Source organism: Cavia porcellus, unplaced genomic scaffold (genome assembly GCF_034190915.1).
Source record: "Cavia porcellus strain 051 isolate PalLab524CR breed Dunkin Hartley unplaced genomic scaffold, mCavPor4.1 scaffold_29, whole genome shotgun sequence".
Classification (NCBI taxonomy): Eukaryota; Metazoa; Chordata; class Mammalia; order Rodentia; family Caviidae; genus Cavia; species Cavia porcellus.
This window is the reverse complement of record NW_026947512.1, coordinates 14850112-14876889: the sequence shown is the minus strand read 5'-3', so window position 1 is coordinate 14876889 and position 26778 is coordinate 14850112. Positions and strand designations below refer to the sequence as shown.

At 34.7% G+C, this 26778-nt stretch overlaps 1 protein-coding gene across 7 annotated transcripts in view; it reads left to right on the top strand.

Moving 5' to 3' along the window:
- Rgs7 (regulator of G protein signaling 7) overlaps positions 1-26778 on the top strand; it is a 440139-nt gene that overhangs the window by 314399 nt on the left and 98962 nt on the right. For all 7 annotated transcript variants that reach the window (XM_063239888.1, XM_063239887.1, XM_063239889.1 and 4 more), the window contains 2 exons: positions 12060-12166; positions 15532-15583. In XM_063239888.1, the coding sequence (XP_063095958.1) occupies positions 12060-12166; positions 15532-15583 (159 nt within the window). The remainder of the gene's footprint in view (positions 1-12059; positions 12167-15531; positions 15584-26778) is intronic.

Genomic DNA, 26778 nt, shown 5'->3' with positions numbered 1-26778 from the left:
TACATATATATCTACTTATAAAAATGTCTATATGCAATCATTTGTGTCTATATAAGGATGAATATTACCTCATAGATCATTCTATCTAGTCTTTTACTGGTTTGTAACTTCTCACTCCAATGATAAAAAAAACGTAGCTTACACCATTTTCCATCCTTTAATTGCTCAATTCAATTACACACATACAAAGATTATCACAATTCTTAGCCTTATGACCAAAATGTAACACTATCAGCCACAGTATAGTGGTTATGAATGGTTTCCTTTGTATTTAGTCTTCAAAAATTACTTAGTTCACTAACTTTTCCCCTTCCTCTTTCCCATGAGATTGTTTCACATATGTGTGATATCTGTTGTGTTAGCCCATAGTTGTGGTGTCAAGGTATTGGTGAACAAGAGAGTTCGAGTTAAGTCTTTGTGTTTTAATGGTACTGTCTCTTGGAGCTGTGTCTTTCTCAAGTTTTTCTCATATAGATCCCTTGTTTTCTCCAACTTTCTTCTTTCCCTAGCTATTGCTTTCCCAAGCTATTTTGTTGAAGTTGTGCCCTTGTTAAATGTTTTGTTTTTCTTGCTTACATAAGATAGGAACTCTCAAAGGAGTTTTAACAGGAAGAAGATCCTTTCCCTGGTGGCATAAGGTAGGCCAAGCATTTCTTGTAATATAGGTCTTTTTTATAGAGAAGTCTCTAAGCATATCTCACAATGGTTGATATTAGCTCTCTTTTTTAGAGCTATGAGGAGCCTCTTCTAGATTTTCACCATAAAAATCTGGTGGGATTCCTACAAATCTTGCCCAAGAAAAGCAGGTACTACCACTACCCTCTGCAAAACTATTAGTTGCTTGACTTCCTTGCTCACACACTGGTCTACACCAAGTTTCAAGCTCTTTATCAAATAGCTGTGCTGATGTTCTACCATTTTATGGGCCTAACACTTTCAATTCTAAGAGATGTTGGTTGTATTTCTGGTTGGGTTTGTCTGTGCAGCTGTGAGTATGGCATTTGCTTTTTTGGTCCAGGAAAAATTGTTGATTTTTGCTGTTTTCTCTCATTAGAAGGATGTAAGTGATGACTGCTAATCTCTCTGCATTTCTCTGGTTAAAACAAAAAACACTGTATGCCATGTTTAAAGTATGATATTATTTACAGCACTGTAAGTCTTGTAAGGGTAGAGGCAGGGAGAATGTCACATTTACTCTCAGGTCCATAGTACATAAGTGCCCAAAATTAAGGAAACTGAATAATTTATGTGATAGATGAATAACAGAATGGATGGATGGAGAATAAATGTAGACATAATAACATAAATTGATATATAGCAAAAAGGAGAAATAAGAAGGGAGTGTACATTTATTAATCAATTACATAAAATAAGCCAAGAAAACAAGTTAAAATTGATGGGTAAGAAGAATTAAAAGGAGGAGCATCTTTTAGAAGAATTAAGAATCATTGAACAACCTCACTCTCCATCCTAGTCCAAAAGCCTTCCTGTCTTGATAATTCTGAATTTTTTTTCTTTCATTCTTGCTGTCAGATACTTTTCAACCCACTGAAGCTATTAATATGTCAGAAATACATTACACCTAAACTACTGAACATCAAAGCTTATCATAAACATGCTGTTATAGCTTATATCTAAATGTCTCCCCAAACCTCATGTGCTCATAGGTGGTGCTGTGGGGAGGTGACTTTATCATGAGTGTGTGGTACTGGATGATGGGTGTGTCATAATGAATAGTCCACTGCTTGGTTTAGCATAGCTCTGGGTGTGATTTTTGGACTTACTGATGAGAGATGACCCACCCTGGGCACAGATGGCACCAAACAACAGGCTTATAGCCTGGATAGAATAAAATGGGAAGTTGATCAGCTTCCTGCCTGATATGCCATGAACTCTTTATCATATACCATGTCCCTCTGCCATGCTTCCCTGCGTTGGACCCAGCTGACTAGGGACTGAAACTTCCACACACTATGAGCTAAAATAGAACCTTTCCTCTTTAAATTATTGGTGTCAAATTTTTTATTCCAGCAATGAAAAAATAACTATGACATGTGCTAAGAGCACTTACATTATCTCCTAGCTGGGAATTGTTGAGAGAATATCACAATATATTTTACTCTCCCAGTGGAAGACCAGGTTAAAAATGCAAAATATGATTTCTGGTGAATGTAAGCCGCTTAATGCCATTATAAAACTTCGTAAGTTGAAATATTGTGAGTTAGGTTCTACATTCATTTTAGCTAAAATTAAATGTGCTAAAACACAATACAAATTAATTCAAAATAAGAAATAGTACTTTTCTTTCTTTGAAAATGGAGGAAAGAAAATAAATTATAGTGCCAGGCAGCTCACAAGTTTATATGAATACCAAGACATTTATACTCACCTGCTAAGTATTTAAATTACATGAATTTTAAAATTAATTATGCAATATTTACCTTTATACTTTAAAATATATGTACTTTTACTTTTATTATTTTATTTCTAAAAATTGTTCTTTAAAATAATGTAGGATTCATTTGTCCATTTGGGCTAATATATTTTTAGTTTCTTGCAGTATGGTGGAAATTAGGACATTTGATAAGACAGCAGAACAAACAAACAAAAATCACACAGTCAAACCAAAATGACTTTACTTACATGGAGTTTAAAACATTCATTGGAAGAGATTAATATTAAATAAAAAATAGGTAAATTATGGGGCAAGTAATGATGAGTAGCATATGAGAATCACAGCAAAATGAAAACTATGGAGAGCATGAATTGTGTGTTATGCAGTGTAGTAAGGGATGGTGTCTCTTATGTGGTAACTTTGATTTGAGTCTGAAGGAAGGAAGTGGAACGTCTGCTCTTTGGAGGAAATATGCTGATTTGTGCAGAGAGAAAAGCAAATTGAAATCTCTGGGCCATGTGCATGCTTGGCGAGTTAAAGGAACAGTGGGCAGGTCTGTGTGCTAGAGCAGGGTATGTGAAGAGAAGGGTAATATTGGAAGGAGACGGATAAGTAACTGGTGGCCAGTTTGCAAAGGCTATCAAAGGAGTATAAGCTCCACTCTAAGAAATGTGGGAAATTAATGGAGGGTTTTAGGATCAAATGATCTGATGTACATTTTAAAAATAATTCTTGAAACAAAGAGCAAGGCATGCATAAAGACAATTTTAAATGTTACTGTAGTGAGTCAGCCAAGGTGTAGTACGCACCTGGACTGGGCAGCTGGTGTCGAGGGAAGTGGTTAGCTGATCAATGGGCAGATACCGTCAAAAGGTAGAATCATCGGAATGTGCTTGCCAACTGAATGTGATAAACAGAAGAAAGGCAGCTCACAAGGATCCAAGCTTTTGGCTGAGCAGTGGAGAGAAAAGGACTGAATTTAAATAAGATTGGGAATACTGCGAAGAGTGAGTTTGAAGCGAGATTCAACAATTGAGTTTTAACAGGATGACCTTGAGATGCTTATTCAGTATTCAAGTGGAGATGGCACAAAGGCTGTTGAAAATATAACAAGGAGATCTGGGGGAGAAGTCAGTCTGAAAATACGTGATATGCACAGGTTTTTCATCCTCGTAAGAATGTTCCTCACACAGGGAAAGTGTTACAAATTTGAATGCCTTAAACTAGTGGCTAGGTAAGATGTAGTAGAGCACTGTGCTCAAAAATAGGAGTGTGACCCCTGTTCCAACATGTGACGCTCTGGTCTGTCCACCAGGGGCGATATGTAAGTGTTATGGACAGAGATTACACCCATTGGCCATCAAGTCAGTTTTATCATCTACTCTTTCATGAATTCTAGAAATAGACCGTCTGCTTCATATACTTTATTAAAAGGACATAACCAGATTATGTGCTTGTAAAGGCTAAATAATTTTAATCTTTTAAAAGCAACTGACAAATTCTACACAAAAATAGAGAAATTTGGGGGCAGTATGTTAATTTTTAATAGTTCATACATGTTTCTTTCTCATGGATTCTGAAACTGCTTTGCATTGTTGCTGTTATGCAGTAGTTATAATTTCCATTGTGGCTCTTAAAATTAAACTCAACTTGGGGGTAAAATGTGTTACTTTTAGAATAGCAAGTCAAATATTTTAATATGCCTTGTTTAATAAATTTGACAACTGTAGTTTAGTAAACTAAGTTTGATGAAGTTGTCTTCTGCCAGTTAATCCATTGAATACATTGTGTTCAAAATCTAGATATTCCTACAAGTCATTTATTTCCAGATTACTTTGGTCTCTGAAACACACATATATAAAAATATACACAGAGACATTTTTAAAAACTGTTAAGTTACAGGTACTTGTGTAAATTGAGATTTTCTTTGAAGGACACTATCCTACAAAGATCATCTAGATAGTTGTGAACATCATTTTGATGTCTTGTGCTCTCCATCCAGTTCAAGTGTTTATTTCCACAAAATTATAGATAAAAATACATTCTATTTGGTTTGGTTTTGAAATGTAATAACTGGCTTGTCAATAGCCAAGGCTATGGCTGAAAATTAACCCTATACTTCATGATAGTTAATTTTCTTTCCCTAAGAAATAATGATATTAAAGAGAGGTACTGTTAGCAGATACTGTGAGAAGATTGTGTTGTTTATTCTTAATGAGTAACAATTGATTTTTCAAACCAAGTACATTCCGGGCATTCTTCCACATAAATTTTTTTATTGGTTAAAACTCTATACTCTGTGCCTTTGGAAAAAAGTACTATTTATATTAATTTCTCAGTGTTGATTTCAAATGTGTATACTTTACAGTGAGTGTTTGAAAACATGTACATAAAATGGACACATAAATCCAATTCCCATGTATCTGAAATAAGCATTACATTTGATCTCTGCAAATAAAACTCAGTACTGTAGCAACCTTTGTTCATTGTGAGAACTTGTTTGTAAGCAACAGAAATTAAAATCTAATCTTATGTTTCACATTTTACATTTTCATTAATTACTAGTACATTAGAAACTGACCAATAGCAAAATGTTTGATAAATAATAAATAAATTTTCCTTAGACACAGGAGGCAAAGTAAAGATGGTGACTTTGTTCCTATAACTTTCAGCTTGTGTTTGAATGAGAATTGATGATTGACTGCTACATTTACAAATGTCAACTCTTGAGGACCAGAAAATGAAATGTCTTCCTTATACGGTGCAGACTAAAACAAAACTAGCGTTGGGAGCCAAGAACCATGAGTGGTTGCAGTTGAGTGTGTGTTTTCTGAGGTACACTTGAGCTTGTGCTGAGGAGTGCATTCTGTCTGATGAAAGCAACACATGCTGCAGACGCTGTGTATTAAAAAGTTAACTGGATGCTGCCAATTGCTTCCAGCTCATTCATCCAGATTAACTAATGGAAATTTTGCAGAGCATATGCTGAATTTCAGTTAGACTGTTTTTTCCATTGTCACTCCTCAATGATGCGGCTCGTGTAATTCTTATATAGTTTCCTTGCTGTGTGCCTTGATGAACTCAGCATGATCTTTCTCTCATCAAAATGGTATCTCATACTTATGCAAGCAAATATAACAGAATCGATGTAGTCAGGAGTTCAATCTCTGGTACACACACACACACACACACACACACACACAAATATATATCAGAATCATATTAAAATTGAGGTCATTTGTACAATGGGGGAACTACCAATCCTGCTGTGGAATATCTAAGTCTAGGGAATGCACTTGCTAATATCATATAGTTTATATAACATAGATCTTAAATGAGATTTTTATACCAAAATTACATAGGTGGTTTTTAAATTTCAACATTGTTCTTTACAGTGGGTATTAGGCAAGTAGGTGAGCTTAATCCCTGTATGTGACAAAGATCTATAATTTATGATCATCTGTTACTCTCAGTGCTGACTGCTCTTTTAATATTAATGTTTTTTAATTCCTGGGGAGCCAGCATTCCTCCCTAATAATTTTTCTTCCTTTTGACCACTGATGAATGTCCTCTTGTTTCTTACCCTCCACAGCATAGCTTCTGTATGTCCTCATGAGTCCTTCCTACTCTATTATGTAGCATCTTCTCTTTATGTTTTGGTTTGTTAAACCCCAGTGTACAGAAAGTGTTGCCTTTGGAAATCTTTTTCCTTAACAATGAAGCACTTCTTTGAGACTTTGTTCTCTGCTACCTAGGAAAAACTACAGAAGTATTCATGAGCAGACTCATAGTCTTACTTTTTCATTCCTAGGACAAAATACCTAACACCCATGAGTTAAAGGAGAAAGGTTTATTTTAGCTCACAGTTGGTACAGGTTTCAGTTCATAGTCAGCTGGCTTTAAGGCAGGATGACAGTGGAGAGGAGAAACAGAGCAGGCAGGAAGCAGCAGGCTTTCTTTCCTTATCCTGTCCAAACTGCACATCTTTTGGGTGGTGTTACCCACACCCAGGGTGGGCTTCCCAATTATGTATATCCTGAACAGTGATAAACCAATTAAGGGTGTCATCCAGTACTATACACCATTAACCCCAGTATCACACACCCTACAACTAGCTGTCTCTGAAAAACTTTATCTGTGAGTACATGAACCCAAGAACCTCTGCATAGAAACCATAATATGTGAAAGACACCAGCTTGATCACCTGGGAGACCTTTTTATTGGTGTATATTAGTATACAGCATAGCAAGATTCTTTGTGGCCTATTTTCACATGCATATAACGTAGTTTGATTATTTTCATCACTGCTACCTTGTTCTCTTTCCATACCTTCCCCCAGTCTACTTGCCCATCTCTAGAAGACTACCTTAGTGTTTCCTGTCCTCCATCTTTTCTTTTTACACTTATTTTTAGTTATTTATCTTTAGACTGCTTATATACAAGGAAGTATGTGAGTTTTAACTTTGGAAACTGGCTTGTTCCTTTTAACATGGTAACTTCCAGGTCCATCCATTTTCCTGGAAATGACAAGATTTTCTAGGCTGACTAATACTCCACTGTGTATATATGCCACCTAGTCTATTTCCATCCATTCGTTGGTGGATATCTAGGTTATTTCAACTGCAAATACTGCAACTGTTGTTGCTGTAAGCATGGATATGCTTGTATCACTATTAAACAGAATTGAGTTAAAAGCGATTAGTATTACTGGGAAGCCTAGACCAGCACTAGCTACTATGTTCGCTTTGGATTCCTGAACTAAATTAAGTGCCTCTGAATGTGTTGCTTCATATCAACTCATCATACTTCACATCTCTGGAGGGATTTAGCATGGCTATCATTGTTTTACATGCATTATATGTATTATCTCAACTGATCCTCACCATAAAACTTGAGGACCAGTATTTTATTAATTTCATCTCATAGAAAAGGGTATCTAGGCCAAGGAGTAAAGTCTCTTGCCTAATTAATGCAGCTAGCCAGAGAGGACTCTGGGATTTATACGCTCATAGTGGAATGGTCAAGTTCTATGCTTTGATTTTTTTGTTTAGTTTAAAAAAGAACATTTACTTCTATTAATTACTTAATTCTTGTTGATTTAAATGATTGTTTATTTCTCCCAAACAGAATCTATTTTAGCTCATCTGCTTTTTATCACTTTCTTAGCATTCACTGTTCACTAAGTCTCCTGATGGATGGTTGCTAAAATTTAAGTGATACTTGATTTTCCTATGTTGAAATATGTTTGAGAAGAGGTGGACTCAGATACATCTTTAGCTAACTCCTAACCACTGAGACTTAAGTAAGTCTTAAGACTTACTTAAGAAATTCCTGAATATATTAATGGTCTATTTTCATCTGGTTTTGTTGGAGAATAAATGTTCTTCGTAGGTGTTTTTTCCACCTATGAAAGAAAAGCTTGCTGCTTCCTGCCTGTTCTGCCATCTACTGTTTCTGCTCTGCAATGCCCCTCTCCACCGCCATCCTGCCTTAAAGCCAGCTGACTATGAACTGAAACCTGTACCTGACTCATTTGTGTTTTCAAATGCCAGTTATATATATATATATATATATATATATAATATTTTGATGGATTTCTGAAATGACCAATTCTTTGTCTTAAGTAATAAATCCAGTGAAGCCTTTCCTTAATGACTCAGAATCTTCTTGATGAATGTTTGTTATTTTACTATTAAGCAACTTATCTTTGTCTACTTCTTCGCATTTCAATTTCCTGGATAAATCATCCATTGACATCTTTCTTTCTATAGATTTCCTTCTAAAACACTTCTCCCCATACAATAATTAGATTTATGCCTTCTATTGAGTGTGAAATATCTGATTGCTTAATCTATGCACATAAAATAAAAGTAGATGTCATGTATAGAAATAAAAATACAGGATTTAGTGAAAATGGTTTTATTTTTTTGACTCAAAAACATTTTTCTGTATTTCAAAATTATGGACAGTATTTGGGGGTGCTGAGGCTACTAAGCACTGGATCTCTGAACAGAAGACTGTAACTTGGTTCTGGAATTGTATCATAAATTTGGGGCACCTTATCCTGAAACACTCAATCCTCTCAAAAGCAAATTATGCTCTGAAGAATTTCCTTTGCTTTTAAAGGATGCTGGTGGTTCTGCTGCTTTCAGGGTTTGAGGTAAAGTAGGCTGTGAGCACATCTGTCTTAGCAAAGCTGCACTAGGTAGTCACACAGCAACAGTTGTTTGGAGATGGATTTTTATTCCTGAGTTTGCTTATGTCTTGAATATCCAAATGAAAAATAAAGTAGAATGTTTTTTACTAAGCTTGTTGTTGAACTTCAGCTGTGTGGGTGAAGTGAATAACAGATTAATTAGTAATTGTATTGCTGAGAAGCATAATGTTGCTGAGCCATCTGGTGTGGCTTTATAGCAAGGGTGATCTTGTTGGATTCCTCATTAAATTCTTTCAATACTATAATCTGAAGCTGTCATTGGACTTCCAGGTTCTTATTACTCAAAGGCGAGTTTGAGATGTAGAAACATTGGGATCCCAAAGCGTGACTCCTTGCTTACATTTGACAATGAACAACCTGAAAGCATGATTCCGGTGTCAGAAAGCTAAGGTCCCTTTCTGACAGTGATGCCACTAATATCATTATTACTTTTTCCACTCCAAAATAGTGACAGTATCCTAACCTCAAAAAATTACAGAATTTTTTTGAAAAAAAACAATATGAACATCAACATTGTTTTGGAGGAGCTGAATAAATTGGTTATAATCCCAACAAAATAATTAGTTTGGCATTTTTCCATGCAGTGCTGTGTTTTCCATATTCTTAATAGGGCATTTACTCATAAATATACTTGTTCTTTCATTAAGCAAGATTGACTCAGTAGCTACTTTTTTATTGACAGCTTCTCGATTTTTCACGTTTATTCTGCCCTGAGGCTGTGTGTTCAGGCGATTTTGTAATGGAACCGATGCCATCTGTAATCTCAGTCTCTCCAGGTTGTTCTCTGATCAAGAACTTGAAATCATTTATTAGGCCTTGTTGGAAGGCCAGTGTTCTTAAATATTAAATGGTTTGACTTTACTTGACACATGAAAGAATGTGTTACTTAGAAAGTAAATTGAAAGCTTATAAATGTATATATCTGCCAATATAACTCTCCTGAAGTAAAGACAGATGCAAAATTGCCAAAACAAAATTTCTTTATTTTAAAATTATAGTTTCTGTATCTTTTGGAGGCAGAGTAAAGAATATATATGAAGTCAAACAAAACAAGGGTATTTATTGAAAAATGGAAGTGGAGATTAATAGCCAATTCAGTCTTTCTTGTTTCCATCAAGGATTTTTTTAATGAGTAATTGTGATGCATGATGAAGAACTCTGCAAGCATCCTCCTTGGCCCCTGCATGTGTGTGAGATGTACAGTTATACTACCTAAGCAGACGCAGGCCATCAGAAACATCCTGATGCACATTAGCTTCTAATGTTTTTCCCTCCCAGCCCTCATCGTTTTACCACATTTTTCCATTTTTCTAATCCTCACTAGAATTTTAGCACCCAACTGGCTTTCTATTGTTATAGTTTGTTTTATTTTAGTTGCATTCTTTCCTATGCTTAGAGTTCAGAAGCTCTTTATTAGTATTCTGGGCAACTCAGTTGTTTACCTGTAATTGTAACCAACCTCATGTGACATATCTTTCCACTCTTGCTGGTAAGTGCACTAGTACTGTTTTCGCAGGCCATAGACTCTGGGACTGGAATGAATGTGTGTGACTATAAGAAGACAGGTAAATCACCTGACTGGGAGACCTGCAGTGGACATCGGGTGTTGTTCTTCCCAGTGCTCCTTGACAGGGTGTGCCAGGAGCTCAGAACTTGACCAGAGCTGTGACACCTGCTCTTCATTATAGCCCAGCTATTCTCAGAGATCCTCTTGAAATTTTGATTTTACACTGAATAAAAAAATAATAAAGGGGATGTGGAAATGACTCACGTGATTTAGAACTGTTGCCTTCCCTCGATAAAATTAGTTGAAGGCAAATTTACGGATGTGACTTACCTTAGAGCACTTGGGAGAATAGTAAAACTCATTCAACATTCATGAGATAATGAAGCACAGTAACTGTACTTGAATAGCTACTACGCAAAGGCGGTATTGAAACTTCATTGCATGTATTCTTATATAATTCTCAAACAAGCCCCACAAGTACATTTACTACCTTTATTAATAGATGGGAAGGTAAAAGTTAGTAGGTGTTTTAAAACTGTGTGTTCCACCTACAGCATTACACTACCTTAAGTTTTTACAAAAATACATGGATACACTGTTGGAAGCAGCATGGGCTTTTAGCAGGCCTTGACTTTGGAGTGAAAGAATATGGATATGTGTGTGTGTGTGTGTGTGTGTGTGTGTATCTCCAGAGACATGGAAAAGAAGATGATTGGCAGTTATTCTTTATCATCAACAAGAACAAGGTGGTGAGAGATTGGAAGTATTTGAAAAACAGTATAAAGGAGCACTGTTGCGCTCCATGACAGATAAAAATTAAACAATTATTATTCAATATAGGTGCTAAAAGGAAAGGAGAGAGAAAATTCTTATGTTTAGCTACATAATTACAAGCAACTTAGTGGTTTTTGTTGAGGTGTAAGAGCTTTTCATGATCTATATTGGATATATATATATATATATATATATATATATATATATATAGAGAGAGAGAGAGAGAGAGAGAGAGATACATAGATAGATCAACATAGTCCTAGAACTGGTATAAGATTCCTAAAGTTGAGCTACTTAGTAAGAAACACAGATACATCTATAAAGGAACTGTATATAGAGATACTTAAACCGATAGATAAATCTATTATTTGTGATATTTTCTATCTGTTTACATTTTATGTTGGACCAGAAAACTCTTTTGCTAGGTCCCTATTTCTAGGTTTCATGTTAGCATACATCATGTTAGCTCTACTCAAATGTGGTAATAACTTTATTGACCAAAATTTATTAGCACTTGTGTTGGAAGAAATTAAATCCCACTACATAGAGTATGAATATTGCAATATTGTACTGAACATAGTTGTTAAATAAACTTCTCACTAGTTCACTCCTAGGTTCTGTCTAGAATCATAGAAGCCATCCTGGACAGTCACAGGACTATTGCAACACAGATGGTCCTGCATTAACATTCCCTGGTAGCATCATGTGACAATGGTCCATTGTCAGAAAAATTGCTGATAGTGTTAGTTATTCATGATTATAGGAAAAGGAGTATATGTGTGAAACACTTAAAAGTTTCAAGTGCTGCATAAATACCAAATAGAATTATTTGTGGGAGAAGAATAGCACAGAGCAAACACATGTCTCCTCTAGAAATAAGGAAGCCAGATTCTGAGGATCGAGCGGAGTCCTCTTTGTCAGTGGTGATCATGGGCTGAGGCTGGTGGCTGTGTGGTCACTGTGCATGACCAGATCCATCTTAGCATCTTTTAAGAAAGAACTGAAAAAAATCTAAAGCCAGGTAGAGACATCAAGAATTTGAATGCAAGATTGTGGTCAAAAAGCATCAGACAAAATATCACAATATTGTAAATCAACAGTAAAACTTCAAAATACATTTTTAAAGCTCTGTGTGTTCTTTTTTCCCCTTTGCTTTCCTGAAACAGTGGAGGCGCTGCATTTGGGAACATTAATGGCTGCCCATGGCTACTTCTTTCCAATCTCGGATCACGTTCTCACTCTCAAGGATGATGGCACTTTTTACCGATTTCAAGTAAGTGGAAATGAAAATAGTCTTTAACAGAAAACTGGATGACAACTTCTTGTTTATTATTCTTTTTCAATAAAATTTTTGGAAACATTGACGTAGGCTAATTAGAAACTAATATTAGACTTAAGAAGTAAAAATAATAAGCACAGAGAAAAACCAGTGTGTTCAGTGAAGTTGATTTATAGAAGCCAGATGGTACAATGATTGACATGCCCTTTTATATAGAAAGCCTGAGAAAGTTCAAAAAGTGACTTAGTAGAATTTAGGATGTGAGACTCCATCTACAAGTTATATCTAACCAGAAGGAAGAAGTTGAGAAATGAAATTAAGTTTATTAGGTCTGATGCTTGCCTGTGATCCAAAACCATCTTCATGCCTAGAACACTGTCATGAGAATGCTGAAAGATCCAAATTAGAATTTAACTAACCATAAAAACCCTAGAAACAGATTATTATTAAGTTAAAGTAACATGTATTCCTAATGTTTAACATTTTGGCACATAAGAAGCATTGATGATTAGCAAATACATCGTTGCTAGTTAGGGATACATTGCTTAATTTTTAAAGGGTCTTATTTATTATTAAAATACAACAAATTCTGAAAGAAAGGGTGTTGCCTGTTTATAAAGATAAAGAATCGTATTCATTTTGACAATCAGTACTTTTAGTAAGACAGTCCATATGTAAAAGAATCTATAGGGAAAGCATTGTGCAGTAGTCTATAGACATGGTCCTTGTCTAAATGAAAGTGGCTTCAACTAGCATTAATAAAAAACCTTTGGCTTTGCTCTTGTCATCCTCAGACTGAAATTAGTAGGTGAATGTGGTTTACATGTCTTGATCAGGCTCATGAGTCAAGAGCAGCAGAAGTAGGAATGGACAATGTACAGCCTAGAGAAGGAAGATGTTTTAAAAACTTTAGAACAAATCAAGGCAGTGGGTGCAAAAGATCTATAAATTAAGTAACTGTAAGGTATAGGCAGAGGATTATCAATTTTAATGAACTTCTATATGTGATATATGATATACATTGTGTGTATAAATATAATAAAATCACATTTATATATATTTAATGTTCCATAATTTAGCAATCCATTAACACTTACAATATTATATAAATACCTGTATATTTCTTAGAATTCTAAAGTCAAAGTTGTTTTTAAAAATCAGAAACAGAAGAGTTGGTTAATTGAATTTCTACTATAATGCCCACCAAAATATTAATCAATCTATAGTTGAGCAGTTTTAATAATAGGAGATACATTATTATTCAAGGTGTTCATTTCCATTTTTATGTTGGTTCCAAGCAGCAGAAAGGCCTTCATTATGATGAACTGAAATTCACCTCCTCAGGAAGAGTTTTAAAATTATGAATTAAGACAGGAACTTACTGTGTTGTGTTCCTCTACTGAATGATGGAAATTGCATCCATCATTAGGAATCTACAGAGGCTTCAGGGCAGGAATTTGAGACAAACAGAATTCTTTATGTAATGATGGATGCCCCACAGTAAAATTGTCTCATATCTTTAGCAGACACTTTAATCCTTTGATTTTTGTGTTCATTATAAACTTCTAATTTTCCAGTTATCTATTGCTTATTGGACTTGAAATTGCAAAGGATTCTTGGACAGGTGTCTTTCATGACTTTGACTATTAATATGTATGCCATTATTGAGAAATGGCTGGAGAGTTTCTGATACATTTTATAGAACTAAGGAAACAAACAGTAAAAAACAGCAATACTGCTGAATTAAATATCCCAAAATCAAGTACTGTAAAAATATGTCTTCAATTTTTAACAAACTAAAAGAGTTTGTTATTCTCTATAGTATCCATTACTTTTAAGTCAAAACATTTTCCCCTAGGGGAAAAAACTCTTTCAATATTAGTGAAAGAAAATGCTGTTCTTAATGGCATTTCCACATAATATCACCAAAATATGACAGAATTTTTCAACCTTTATTTTTGGAATCAGGAAATTTTTGGTAAAGCAAATGACAAAAAAGTAAAGATGAGTTCCGAGTACACAGCTAAGAAGATTTCTGACCATTTTGAAGGAAAGGTATATACCAGACCAGTATGACTAAAATAGGTGTTTTAAAGTCAGATAAACAGATACACATACAAAATAAAGCAATGCAGAAAGATTAGAGCATTCTAGAAGTAACTCAAACCAGCACCTCACATGAAAGCAAGCTTTTAGTTCCTTTATCTCCCTCAGGCTTTCCTATAATCCTGACCCAATTTTATTTCTAAGAAATAAATCTTCAAAGCTACCTCTCCCACAGAGTCAAGTGGGATTGGGGTGATGAGCATGGTCTATGTAACTCTTAATATTCTTCCTTAGTGATTCAATCTTTTTTTTCTTCTAAAATTCCTGCTGGGATTTTGTTCCTATGTGCACAAAACTAATATTAGTAGCCTTCTGTATTATTATACTGCAGTAATTTCCAAGACAGATTGGAGGGTAGGCAAAGGCTTTTTTCTCCCAGAGATCCCAGCTCTTCTCCCCAACTACCCATTTTCCCTCTTTGAGAATTACCTTTCTAGAGAAAAGAATTATCAGGTAATCAGACATTACTGCATATATGCTCACTGCACATGGACTGTTTCTATATTTAATTAATAAACAATAAACCCCTCAACACTAATGTCTGCAGGCATCATTCTGCTGAGCCTCGGAGTCATCAGCATTTTGGGGAGTAGGGTTTGGTAAGTAGAGTAAAGCAGGTGTCAGACAGGTCCAGCTAGCAGGGCTAACAACATCCCTTAGGACATGTAAAATCCTGATAATAACAATGGTTTATTTTTTATCAGATATTTTCTTCATACTTTAAATCAGTCATAGAGGGAAAGGGATGTGAAAAATAGTGAAGACATGTTATGTTCACGTGCCTGGGAAGGCTCCACACACAGAATGTAAACATTATGCACTGCAAACATGTACAAATGCAAAACTTAAAGTAAAAATTAAAAGTTGCTTTAATCTGGCTGGATAATTTTCACAACTACATTGTGTGCTGAATGGAGACAGGCAAATGATTGTACATCTTTCAAAGATTTTTTGTCATTTGAGCTTTTGGATCTATCAAAGGCAGTGTTGAAATACAATGCTGTATAGAAAACAGTGTATTGTATCTAAACATATTTCATCCTATGTCTTGTTCAATAATGCTCTCCTTTTAGATCTCTCTGTGGATAAAACTTTTGTTTGAAAAATACTGTCTCTCTGATAATTTGTTCTGAATTACAAAACACATATCACTAGCAAACTATTCAAGACAATTACTGAAGATAAACAGTTCATAAATCAGAACTATAAGATTTTTATGTGTCTAACTTGACTTATCCCCTTTTCTCCCACAGACACCTTATTTTTGGCCATCAAACTGTTGGGAGCCAGAAAATACAGACTATGGTCAGTGCAATATCTTATTCTTTTAGTTTTTACTACTACTAAGTCTGGATGAATGTGTATTCGTGTTTTATTTCTTTAATCATTAAAATAGAGACCATAGTTCTCAACAGAGGACGGATTCTTCTAAAAATTTATGATTGGCCTTGTTTGGTGGCAACTTTTTCAATGGTGTAGTGCCTCTGCAAGTATTAAAGAAAAACTTTTTTTTAGTCAATAGCTATAAACTACCTTTAAAAGGTTATTATTTTTTTTTCATGGTAGTCTGAATTACTAGAAAGAGTATCAGTAAGTCCCAGGAAGCCAGAACTCTGCTTCATCGCTCTCACTGTGCTATAGGAGTTGATATTTTAAAGATCCATTGTGATGTGTTTCTCATTATTATATGAGATGTTGTGGACTGAACGAAGGAAAGATGCTATCAGGCATGGAGGTGGCAGTTGCAAGCAAAAGCATGACTACAATAACACATTTAATCCTGCTAAATCAAGTTGTATGGACCTAGAATGAACTTGGTTCAACATCCATGATTTCAGTTATGTTCTTCAAGGAAAATATTTGCTCCTATTAAATATTTACATCTTCCTAAAGGCGACAGTTTTCAAAAACAAGATTTCATGGTTTTCGAACATCATTTCTACAAATACTTACTGAGAATTGTTTCTACGCCAATTGTTGTAGTAAATGCTGCGATAACAAAGGTGACTGATTCCATCTGCACCCGCTGGAATGCTGGGCAACACTTAGAAATAGATCTTGAGAAATAAGAAGAAAATGTTCAAACGGGAAGGAGAATTGGGAGGGAGGGTGGGAAAGGAAGGAAGGAAAAAAACCGAGAAGCAATAAATGGAAACAAAGCTTTTGTAAATAAGGAGGTAGAAAAGGAGAATGGGGAAAAAACAGTCAGGATATTCCATGTACAAGTACAAATTCCCTGTGATGAACGAGATCATTGTGTATACCTAAAATGTACCATTAAACTTAATTTTAAAAAGAAAATGGAAGAAATAAGAAATATATTAAATTAGTGATAAACTCCCTTCATATATATAATAATGTACATATTATAATATGTGTACATATTATATATAATAGTTAATGTATAAAAACAACAAAACTTCCTCATTAAAATACAATGTATTTTTGTTATTACCCAGTTGTGTTCAACTTACAGGCCACAACTTTGATGCCTCTGAATCAGGCAGTTCATAGGCTGGATAAGAATGAAGAATCACACAAAAGAGTTTATAGAGTGCCAATTGAATGCAGTAGTGGCAATGTGAAGGGATGATGTGAAAGTTTAAAAGAACTAGAGGTTGATTGTATTTAGAAGATGTGGACTTCAGGTTACTTTTACAAAGGAATTGGTAACATTTGAGCTGAATATGAAAAGCAGGAAGAATTCATCAGGTAATGGAGCTGGCCAGGCATTTGAAGAAGAGAATCTAATGTAAAGCACATACTAGTGAGAAGCTTGAGTTTCTTTGGTATTGCTCCTGGAGAGCCATCGGCAGAAGAGTAAGTGAGAAAACCTATGGGAAACCAAGGGAGCTGCGCTTCAGACTCTGCACTGCAGAACTCTGAATTCAGTAGCTCATCATGAGCAGTCAGGTGCTAGTTAAAGGATCCATACAAACTTCATAGAAAAAAATCATCTGAAAATCAGAATATTTATAAATTTATAGAATAGATGATTCCTTTCAGTAGTAGAAATGCTGACTTCTCGATCCATAGCTCACATTCCTCAAAACTGAGGCCATTGGAGAAAGAAGTAAAAAAAAAAAATAATAATAATAATAATAATAATCATGATTTGTATCTTTGAGATGGAGAACTCACTGGAGCATTTGTCAAACCTGGGGTGATGTCTGGGGACTGCCCCTTGAAGAAGCTTCAGCCTGGGGGACGGTACCTGAACAGCTGCAGCCGGGCTTGAACAGGAGGCTCAGCTGTCAGAAGGAGAGATCTGAGCCTGACTACCATGACAGCCATGTATCAGCTGTGTGGCTGCAAGTGATGTGTCTCATTTCTGAGCTTCAGTTTGCTCCCTTTTCAAACAAGAATAGCAGTGTTGAATTCATAAAGTTGTCAGGATCATGCAAACTGCTACGCGTTACATGCGTGGTAAATTGAAGGTCCTGTTTTGTTGTCATCATTGTCATTGTCCATCACCTACACTGCCACTGTTCCCTGTTGAAAAGAGAACTCTTATTCTCATGTTTCTCCTATTTATCTTTCTTGTTTTTCATAAATAGCTTAGAATCATCACAACTAACGCCTGTGTTTTGCAGTAGATTGATGATGTAGTGGTGAGCTGCGGAAATACCATGGCTTATACCGTGAAATATTTATAGACTGTCCCCTAAAATAGATTATACCAATGTGATTAATGGTGTTCAGTTTCCCACTCTTGTTGGTGTTCATCTCAAAAGGCTCATCTTCTAAACTTATTTCTCCAAATCTGGAATGCCTGTTATTTGCTAACTCGATGTAGACTTATTCTGTAATTTTTGCATTTGTTTTCTCCCAGAAGAAAAATATTTTGTTTTCATATATCTTTCATGGGTTATATGCAAGTGGAGAATAAAATATTTAACAAAATGTTATAGGGGAGGAATAAGAAGAGTAATGAAGGTGATTCAGACTTTATAACTCCCCTGCAGGCCGTGATGTTTCACCTTCTTTGATTTTCTTTTTTAGGTGTAAATACATTACAGTAGCCATTTGAATCATCCAATTTTGAATTTCCCACTGTTATTTGTTTAAAATATACTGTTGTGAAACATAGACCCTTTTAAAAGGGGATATTGATGGTGTTAGGTTCTTCAAATGAGATGTCCAAAGCATGGTGACTATTTAGGCTGTATTTTCTAAGACAATGTGGGGACAGAGAATGCTTATTGTCTAAGATGTATTTGAAGAACAGCCTGTTTTCTATATCCTGTTAGGATCATGATTTCTGCCTCCACCACCAACTTGAATTTATGAGGCACATTCTATGGAACATAAACTTCTACAGATGAGTCTATAGGGAAAAATGCTTTTCCAGGGTACCTTGATCTCAAAACAAATGTAATGCATTATGTTCAATGTCTAAGGAAAAACAGATTTTACATATCCATAAAGTCCATTTTTTGAAAATCAAGTAGGGTGAAATTTCCAGTACTTTTCGTACAGTTAAAAAAAAAAATCCATGCCAGTTTAACTGGAGTCGGGAATGAGCTTTCCCAGGTATATCTGCACCATCAAGAGTGACCCAGTCTAAAGGACTTGGTGAGAATTGGACGCAAAGGTGCAAGAAACATCAGGAGAATCTTGGCGAGAAGTAGAGGCTGCATGAGTGGTAGCAACCTACGGCAGAGGCCAGAGACCACAGTGTCAGTGGTATCTCTAGGCACCCATACTGCACACTGGGTTTCCTAGATATGAGTGCTCATTTCTCAGTGTTTTTAGGCCAGCTCCTTTGGAGGTTTGAGTCTCCAGGGTTCAAACAGGATTGTTTAACTCTAAGAAATTGAAATTTCCAATAAAGACTGGAGATGTCCTTGTACTTCTCAGCTTCTGTATCCTACACCAAGCCTAGCCCCATCTTTATTTAAAATATTCTTTTATTGCTCATTAATTTTAAGACTAATATTTGTGTTTTTTGTAAATGTCACATTCATATGTTGTTTGCCTTGAATCCTGAGATTTTTGGCACTGTCTTAAATTTTGCTCCAGCGGTGACTGTTTCACTATCTTTATCCTCGTGGTAATGCCACTGATATTACAGTTCATTTTAAAGCATTGTAATAAGGGATTTATGACAAAATAGACTTTTTAAAGAATATGGCATTAAAATACTGAAAACTACCTTAAAGAAGACACTCCAAAGGATCTAGCAATATTCAATAAAAAGGAAATGCAGTATTGAAGAATTTTCTATTGTGTACACTGTCAAAACCAATGCAGGACCACTGCAGAGGAAACATTTACTTTTAACATTAGAGCCTTCCAGCAGAGAAAATAGGTCAAGACTTTGTACTACCTGGTAGGATAAATGTTTGTATCTCAGAAAATGTTTAACCCTAGGCCTGTTTTTTTCTCCAAGATATAGTGAAGGGTTCCAATCCCATAGAGAAAAAGTATGCTTGGTGACCTTAAGCAAGCAGACAAGAGTAATTTCTTCTTATCAAATCATGATAAAGTAATATTAAAGATTATGAAGAGTTAATGTTTTCCATTAATGGTAGTAAGAGACCAATCAAAGCAAAGTATCCTAGTTGGCCAACTATATGAATTATATGTTGATATAATTACAGCAGCTTTAAGTTAAATGTTTTTATTTTGGGAATAGATTTTAAGTTGTTCAGTTACTTTTGGTAGAAAGCCTACTATATTCAGTGTTTTGTGTTTAAGGGAGTGATGACAAGGAATTTCTTGTCAGTTAAAGATACCAAATACACAGTAATTTAAGGTAACTTCAAACATATCAATTTGCAAAACCCAAGTGATAGCCTATCTAGTTTTAGAACTGTGTTTTATAACTGCTAGGTAACAAAATGAAAGTGCTGTAAGTATATGTACATTAACAACGAATACATACAGCTGTGTGTAACTATATATATTATTGTTCTTAGAAAACAGAATTTAAGATATTAGGGAATATGAAAAAATCCTTTAAAAAAGCAAAGTGGATAAATGCTAATCTTAGTTGCCAGCTTAACTGAGGTAAAATACTCCGTACAGGTGAATGGTCCATGGCCGTTCTATGCTCATCAGTGGCATAGCTGAATACATTGTTAGGAGTTGGGGCACAGTTGGAGGTGGGTCATTAGGGATGTGCCTGCAGAGAGTAAATTGCTTTATGGTACCCTTCCCCTGTGTTCTGCTTCCATCACCATGAACTGGGCAGCTTTGGTGTCCCACACCCTTCTGCCTTGATGTTTCTGCCTTAAGTCAGCCAATCATGGACTGTACCCTCTGAAACTGTGAGCCACATGAAATCTCTCCTCCTTTTAGTTAAGAGTGTTCTATAATTCATGCCAAACAGGACAGCTGGTCAATACAGGACATTATTTTTTTATTTAAAATATTTCATTTCTTTCAGATTTATCCATCTCATTAACAAAATTTGTAGTTTTCCTTCTTGATTTTCAGTGTCACTTAATTTATAGAATTTCCTGTTTCATGACTTTTCATAGAGCCTTTATAGGTCTAGTTCATAGACCCCAATAGAATTTCCCAGCCTTTGTCACTTACTTTTAGCACATCCATTCCTGCTATATCTGTTTTCTAGACCAGAGTTGACTACGTTCTAGGGGACAGATTTTCAGAAACTAATATACTTCATTTTTAGAGCAATTTAAATTTTACAGGAAAGATAAGCCAAATGTACAAAGAATTTCTATATTCTGCCCCAATATCACCCACAATTTTCCCCTATAATTGCCATCTTTTATTAGTGTAGCACATTTGTTACAATTAATGAACCAGTTCTGAGACATTGTTCATTAAAGTTCATGCTTTGCAGAGGGATCATTCTTTCTTTTGTACATTCTGTAAATTTTCACACATGTGTAGCACTTACCTGCTATTATAGTCTCATATGGACCAGTTTTACTGCCCTAAAATTCCTCCACGTTTTACCTGGTCCCACTCACACTTCGATCTGTAGCAACCACTAATCTTTTTATCAGTTTCATAGTTTGCCTTTTCCAGAATGTTGTGTAGTCGGCATCCTGCAGAGAATAGCACCTTTTCAGACTGGCTTCTGTACTTAACAAGATGCCTTTAAATTCTTCTGCATCTTTGTATGGGAGGATAGCTGTTTTTTAAATCATGAAATAATCTTACACTGCATAAATATCCCATAGTTTACCCCATCATCCACTGAAGGACGTCTTCACCTATCACATTTTCACGTATATTAGTGGAGCTGCTATAAATGTTTTGGAAGATACCAGTTTTCAGCTTCTTTGGGAAAATACCTAGGACATGGGTCATATAGTAAGAATATGTTTAGTTTGGGGAGAAATCACCAATTTTGCAGTGACTGTACTATTCTATATTCCCACCAGTAATGAATGTTTCTGTTATTCCAAATACTCACCCTACTGTTTTAAATGCTTTGAATATTAGCCGTTTTAATAAATGTGATATATCATTAGCTTAATTTGCAATTCCTTAATAGCATATGATGTGGAACTATTTTCATATGCATATATTTTAATTGGGTTGTACTTTTCTTACTATTGAATTTTATGGGGGTTTTTGGAGGGCTACATTTTGGATACTGATCCTTTATCAGAAATGTGTTGCAAATGTTTTTCCCTTATTCTTTAGCTTGACTTTCATTGCTTTAATGTTGTATTTCACAGAATATAAACTTTAAATTTTAATAAAGTCTACCTCATTATGTTTTATATTTTGGATGATGCTTGTGGTGTTGTATATAAAGAGTCAGCTAAATTCAAAGTTATTTAGGTTTTCTCCCATGTTATCATTTAGGTTGAGCATGGTGATGGATACCTGTAATCTCAGCACTTGGGAGGAGCTCTCATGTTCAAGGCAAACCTGAATTACATAGGGAAACCTTGTCACAAAAAACATCAAAGCAAAGCCACATTATCCTCTAGGTCTTCTGTAGTTTTGAATTTTACTTTTTAAGCCAATAATCCATTCTGATTGCTGTGAAAGTTATAAAATCTGAGTCTATGTCATTTTTTGCATGTGGCTACACATTTGTTCTAGCACCATTTTGATAAGTTTTTTTTCATTGAATTGTTTATTGCTTTCAGAGTAGACCTGCATTCTGCTTCACTGATTTTTTTTCTGTTCTTTTGCCAATAGCATGCTACATTGATTGTAGAAAGCCCTGAAGATAGATAGTGTCAATCTTTTGACTTTGTACTTCTTTTTGGTATTGTGTTATTGTCTGTTCTAGGTCCTCTGCTTTCCATTTCCATTTTTTTTTTTTTTTTTTGTCTTTTTCCTTTTTATCGGTACCGGGGATCGAACTTACGACTCCATTTACATTTTTTTACACAAAGGAAGGGACCATTAGGCCATTCCCAATGCTCATGCATATCTATTATATCTATATCCATATACAAGACAGATCACTATACTACTAACCCCTGTTGGTTCATTAAAAAGAACAATTGGAACCTTCATTGTTTGATTGATCATTTTTTTCATGCCTCAATCTCATAATCCATTTATATTGTAAAAGAAATTTGTTGATATCCACAAAGTGTCTTGTTGGGATTTGGATTGATATTACATACAATCTACAGATCAAGTTTGAAAACAACATCTAAATGATATTTAGTTGTTTTTCCATACATTGGCTGTATATTTCAACCTTCTTTGACTTATCACAGTTTCACAGTTCTATTAGTATTAATCTTGTACATATATTATTATGTTTGTTCCCAATAAATATTCCTTTTTATATTAATATAAATGGTTTTATCTTTTTGTTTTTTTTATTGCTGGTATAGAGAAAAACAAGTGAGTTTTATATTTTACAATCTTACTGTAAAAGTCACTTGTGTCTAGGATTTTGTTGTTGTTTCATTAACATTTTTGTGTAAACAAACATGCCTTCTTTGAACAATTTTTCTTCCTTTCAATTTATTTCATTTAATTTTCCTATTTTATATTACTTAGGAATCCAGGACCATCTTGAGTAGTATTGATGACAGGGAATGGTCTTATTACTGACCATAGCAGGAAAACACCTAATTACTCTGATGCTTTAGTCTTTTTGTAAGTGTTCTTTATCAAGTTGAGGAAGTCTCCTATATTGCTAATTTGAAGAGAGTTTTTTGTTAATCATTAGTGGTGCTAGATTTTTTTCAAATATCTTCTCTGCATCTATTGATATGATTACATGAGTTTTCTTTGTTAACTTTTTGATGTGATAGTTTAGATTTATTGAACTTTAAATCATATAGTTGGAATAAATATATGGGGTCATGATGTATAATTCTTTAAAAATTCTATGCTATTATTTTGTTCATGTTTTATACATATCTTCATAAAATATTGATCTAATGCAATCGCCTTTTATAGTTTTGATATTTTATAGTTTTGATGGAATTCGTTGGTAAGTGTTCTTTCTAGTTTTTTGCCCCAGAAGATTATACAGAGTATCATTGCTTCTTTAAAGGTTTGGTAGAATTCACTAGTGAAACTGAGCTAAGTGCTTTTTGTTTGAATGAGGTGCTAATTGTTGATTCAATTCCTTTAATAGGAATAGGCTGTTTAGATTGGTTATTTCCCCTTTGGTGAGTTTTAGTAGAGTATAATTCAAAAAAATTGGCCCATTTCACCTGTGATATTAAATATATGGCAAGAATTGCTCATAATACTCCCTCATCATTTTTTTTAAGGAATTAAGTCTACTGGTACTATTTAGATATACATGAAGATCATATTCATCATAGAGAATCTTTACATGTAGATGACATATCTTGATTCTTGTTTTTCCCATTCTCCTCTCTTCCTTTCAACCTTTATTCCCTTCCATATCTACAAAAGCTTTGTTTCCATTTTTCCTTCTTTCCTTTTTTTTTTATTTTCCTGTCCTTTCCCCTGCCTGTTCCCCGCTCCCAGTTCTGCTTCCCAGTTGAATATTTTCTTCCTGTTTCACAATATCTATTATAAATTTTGGTTATTTTGTTCAATTATGGCTTCTACCATTAGAATAACAAAGATATGTTCGATTTATTTCACTTAAGAGTATGTTATCTTTATCCATTCATTGACTGATGGGCATCTGGGTGGTTTTCAAACTTTAGCTAATGTAAACTGTGCTACCCTAAACACAGGTGTGCACATATCACTGTGATATGACACTCTCCATTCTTTCAGGACAATACCAAGAAGGGGAGTAACTGGCTCAAATGAAACCTCTATTTTTAGTTTTTTGACTAATCTGTATCCTGATTTCCATAGTGGTTGCATTAGTGTGCATTCTCACCTACAATGGAGAAGTATTCCTTTTTCCCCACCGCCCTGCTAGCATTTGTTATTGGTTGATTTCTTAATGATAGCCATTCTTTCTGAGTGATATGTAGTATCAGTTCTGTTTTAATTTGCAATACTCAAATGATCAGTGATGTTGAACATCTTTTCATATATTTATTTGTCATTTCTACTTCTTCATCTGAGAAGTCTCTGTTCATTTCAGATGCCCAGATTTGGTCCATTCCATCTTGTGTTTTTTAATTTATGAAGCCTACTCACCAAATTAAAGAAGACAATCCTAAAATTCACTTGGAACTAGAAGAGACCTAGAATAGCAAAAACAGATATGGTCAACAAAGACAAGGCAGAGTTCATCACAACCCCTGACTTGAAATTATACTATAAACTACCATCATAAAAACAGCAGAATACTGGCAAAAAAGCAAACAAACCAAAAAAGACCACACCTGAGGATCAGTGGAACAGATTTGAAAATACAGAAACAACTCTAACACACTCAGCCACTTTATCCAATGATAAAGGGCCAAACACCTTAGGTAACCTAATAAATGATGCTGGAAAAACTGGCTCTTCACATTCCAAAGAGTAAAACTAGACTCATTTTTTTCATCATGCAGTAAACTAAAACCCGGATGGATCAAAGATCTAAATATCAAAACAGAAACACTAAATCTGCTGGAAGACAGAATAGTTAAAACCCTTGAAGACAGTAAATGTAGGCAAACACTTTATGAACAAAACTCTGATCTCATGGGAGTGTTACAAGGAATCAACAACTAGGGTCTCATCTTATTACAAAGACTTTGTGTTACAAAGAAATTACCAACAGAGTGAAGGACAACCCATGGAGTGGGAAAAAACTTACCAGCTGTTCCCCACTATCCTAACGTCCACTGGGTCAGCATCAACAGCCTCCCTGCCATTTCTTACATTAGTGATTTGTGTCTTCTCTTATTTTTCTTGCTTAGCCTAGCAAGATGTTTATAACTAATTTTCTTTAAGCTACCAGCTTTTAGATTCATTGAATTTTCATATTGGTTTCCTGTTTCCAATTTTACTGACTTACACGCCAATTTTATTACTCATTTTCCTTTACTTACTTTGGAATTGGTTTGCTCTTATCTAGTTTCCTAAAATGGAAATTTAGATTAGATTTGTTTCTGATATATTTATTCAGTGCCATAAATTCCTCACTAAGCATAGTTTTTACTATACCCATAGTTTGAGTAAGTTATATTTTCATTTAGCCCAAACCTTTTTTTATTTAAGATTGACTCTTTTATCCATGCTTGGGAAAACTTTGTTTAATCTATGGTTATTTCAGAGATTTTTTTTCTGGTTAATTCTCTGTTACTGATTTTTAGCTTAAGTCTATCATTGTCTAAATTCGTATTTTGCATGAGTGCTATATTTTGCATTTTTAAAGTGCATTTTATGACTCACAGTATGGTCTGTGTCAGGGAAAGTGATGAGAATTTGGGAAGATTTTGTATTCTATTCTTGTATTAAGTATCCTATAAATGTCCATTGTATCTGGTTAACTGGTGATGCTACTTAGCTCAACTCTGAGATATTCTTGTATCTGTTAACTGTTAGATTAATAAAATGATTTGGTTTGTATTAATATTTATAACTTTTGTAATCAGTATCCTTTTTACTTCCATGCCTTTCTGCCATCTCTGATTTCAAATTAGAATTTCATGATTCCCTTTTCTCTTCTGGTATATCAATTATCCTTCTTTTAAAAATGTTAAGGTTTCACTGGAATTTGCAGTACATGCTTATAACTAACTAATCCAAGTCCCCTTTAGGTAATGCTGTCTTTCATGTGTAATACAAACACCTTGTAATTACGTATTCTAATTTCTACTGCTCACTCCTTATAATATGGTTGTCATTCCTTTTATTTTACTGTAGCCACTGAATACATTTTTGCTATTATTATTCTAATTAAATTTTATCTATTCCATAACTAAGAACAAGAAAACAAGATTATCTAGGGCTTTCATTTATTTCTTATTTGATCATCTTTTTTCTTTATTAGATCTGCATTTCAACCTATATCATTGTTTTTTAACTGAAGAATTTTTTCAGGCCATTCTTTGCAAGGCCTCTGTCAACAAGGTCCTTCAATTTATATCTGTCTGAGAAAGTCCATTTCTCTTACACTGTGGAAGGGTAATTTTGCAGGACACAGAATTCGAAGTTAGTGATTTTTTTTC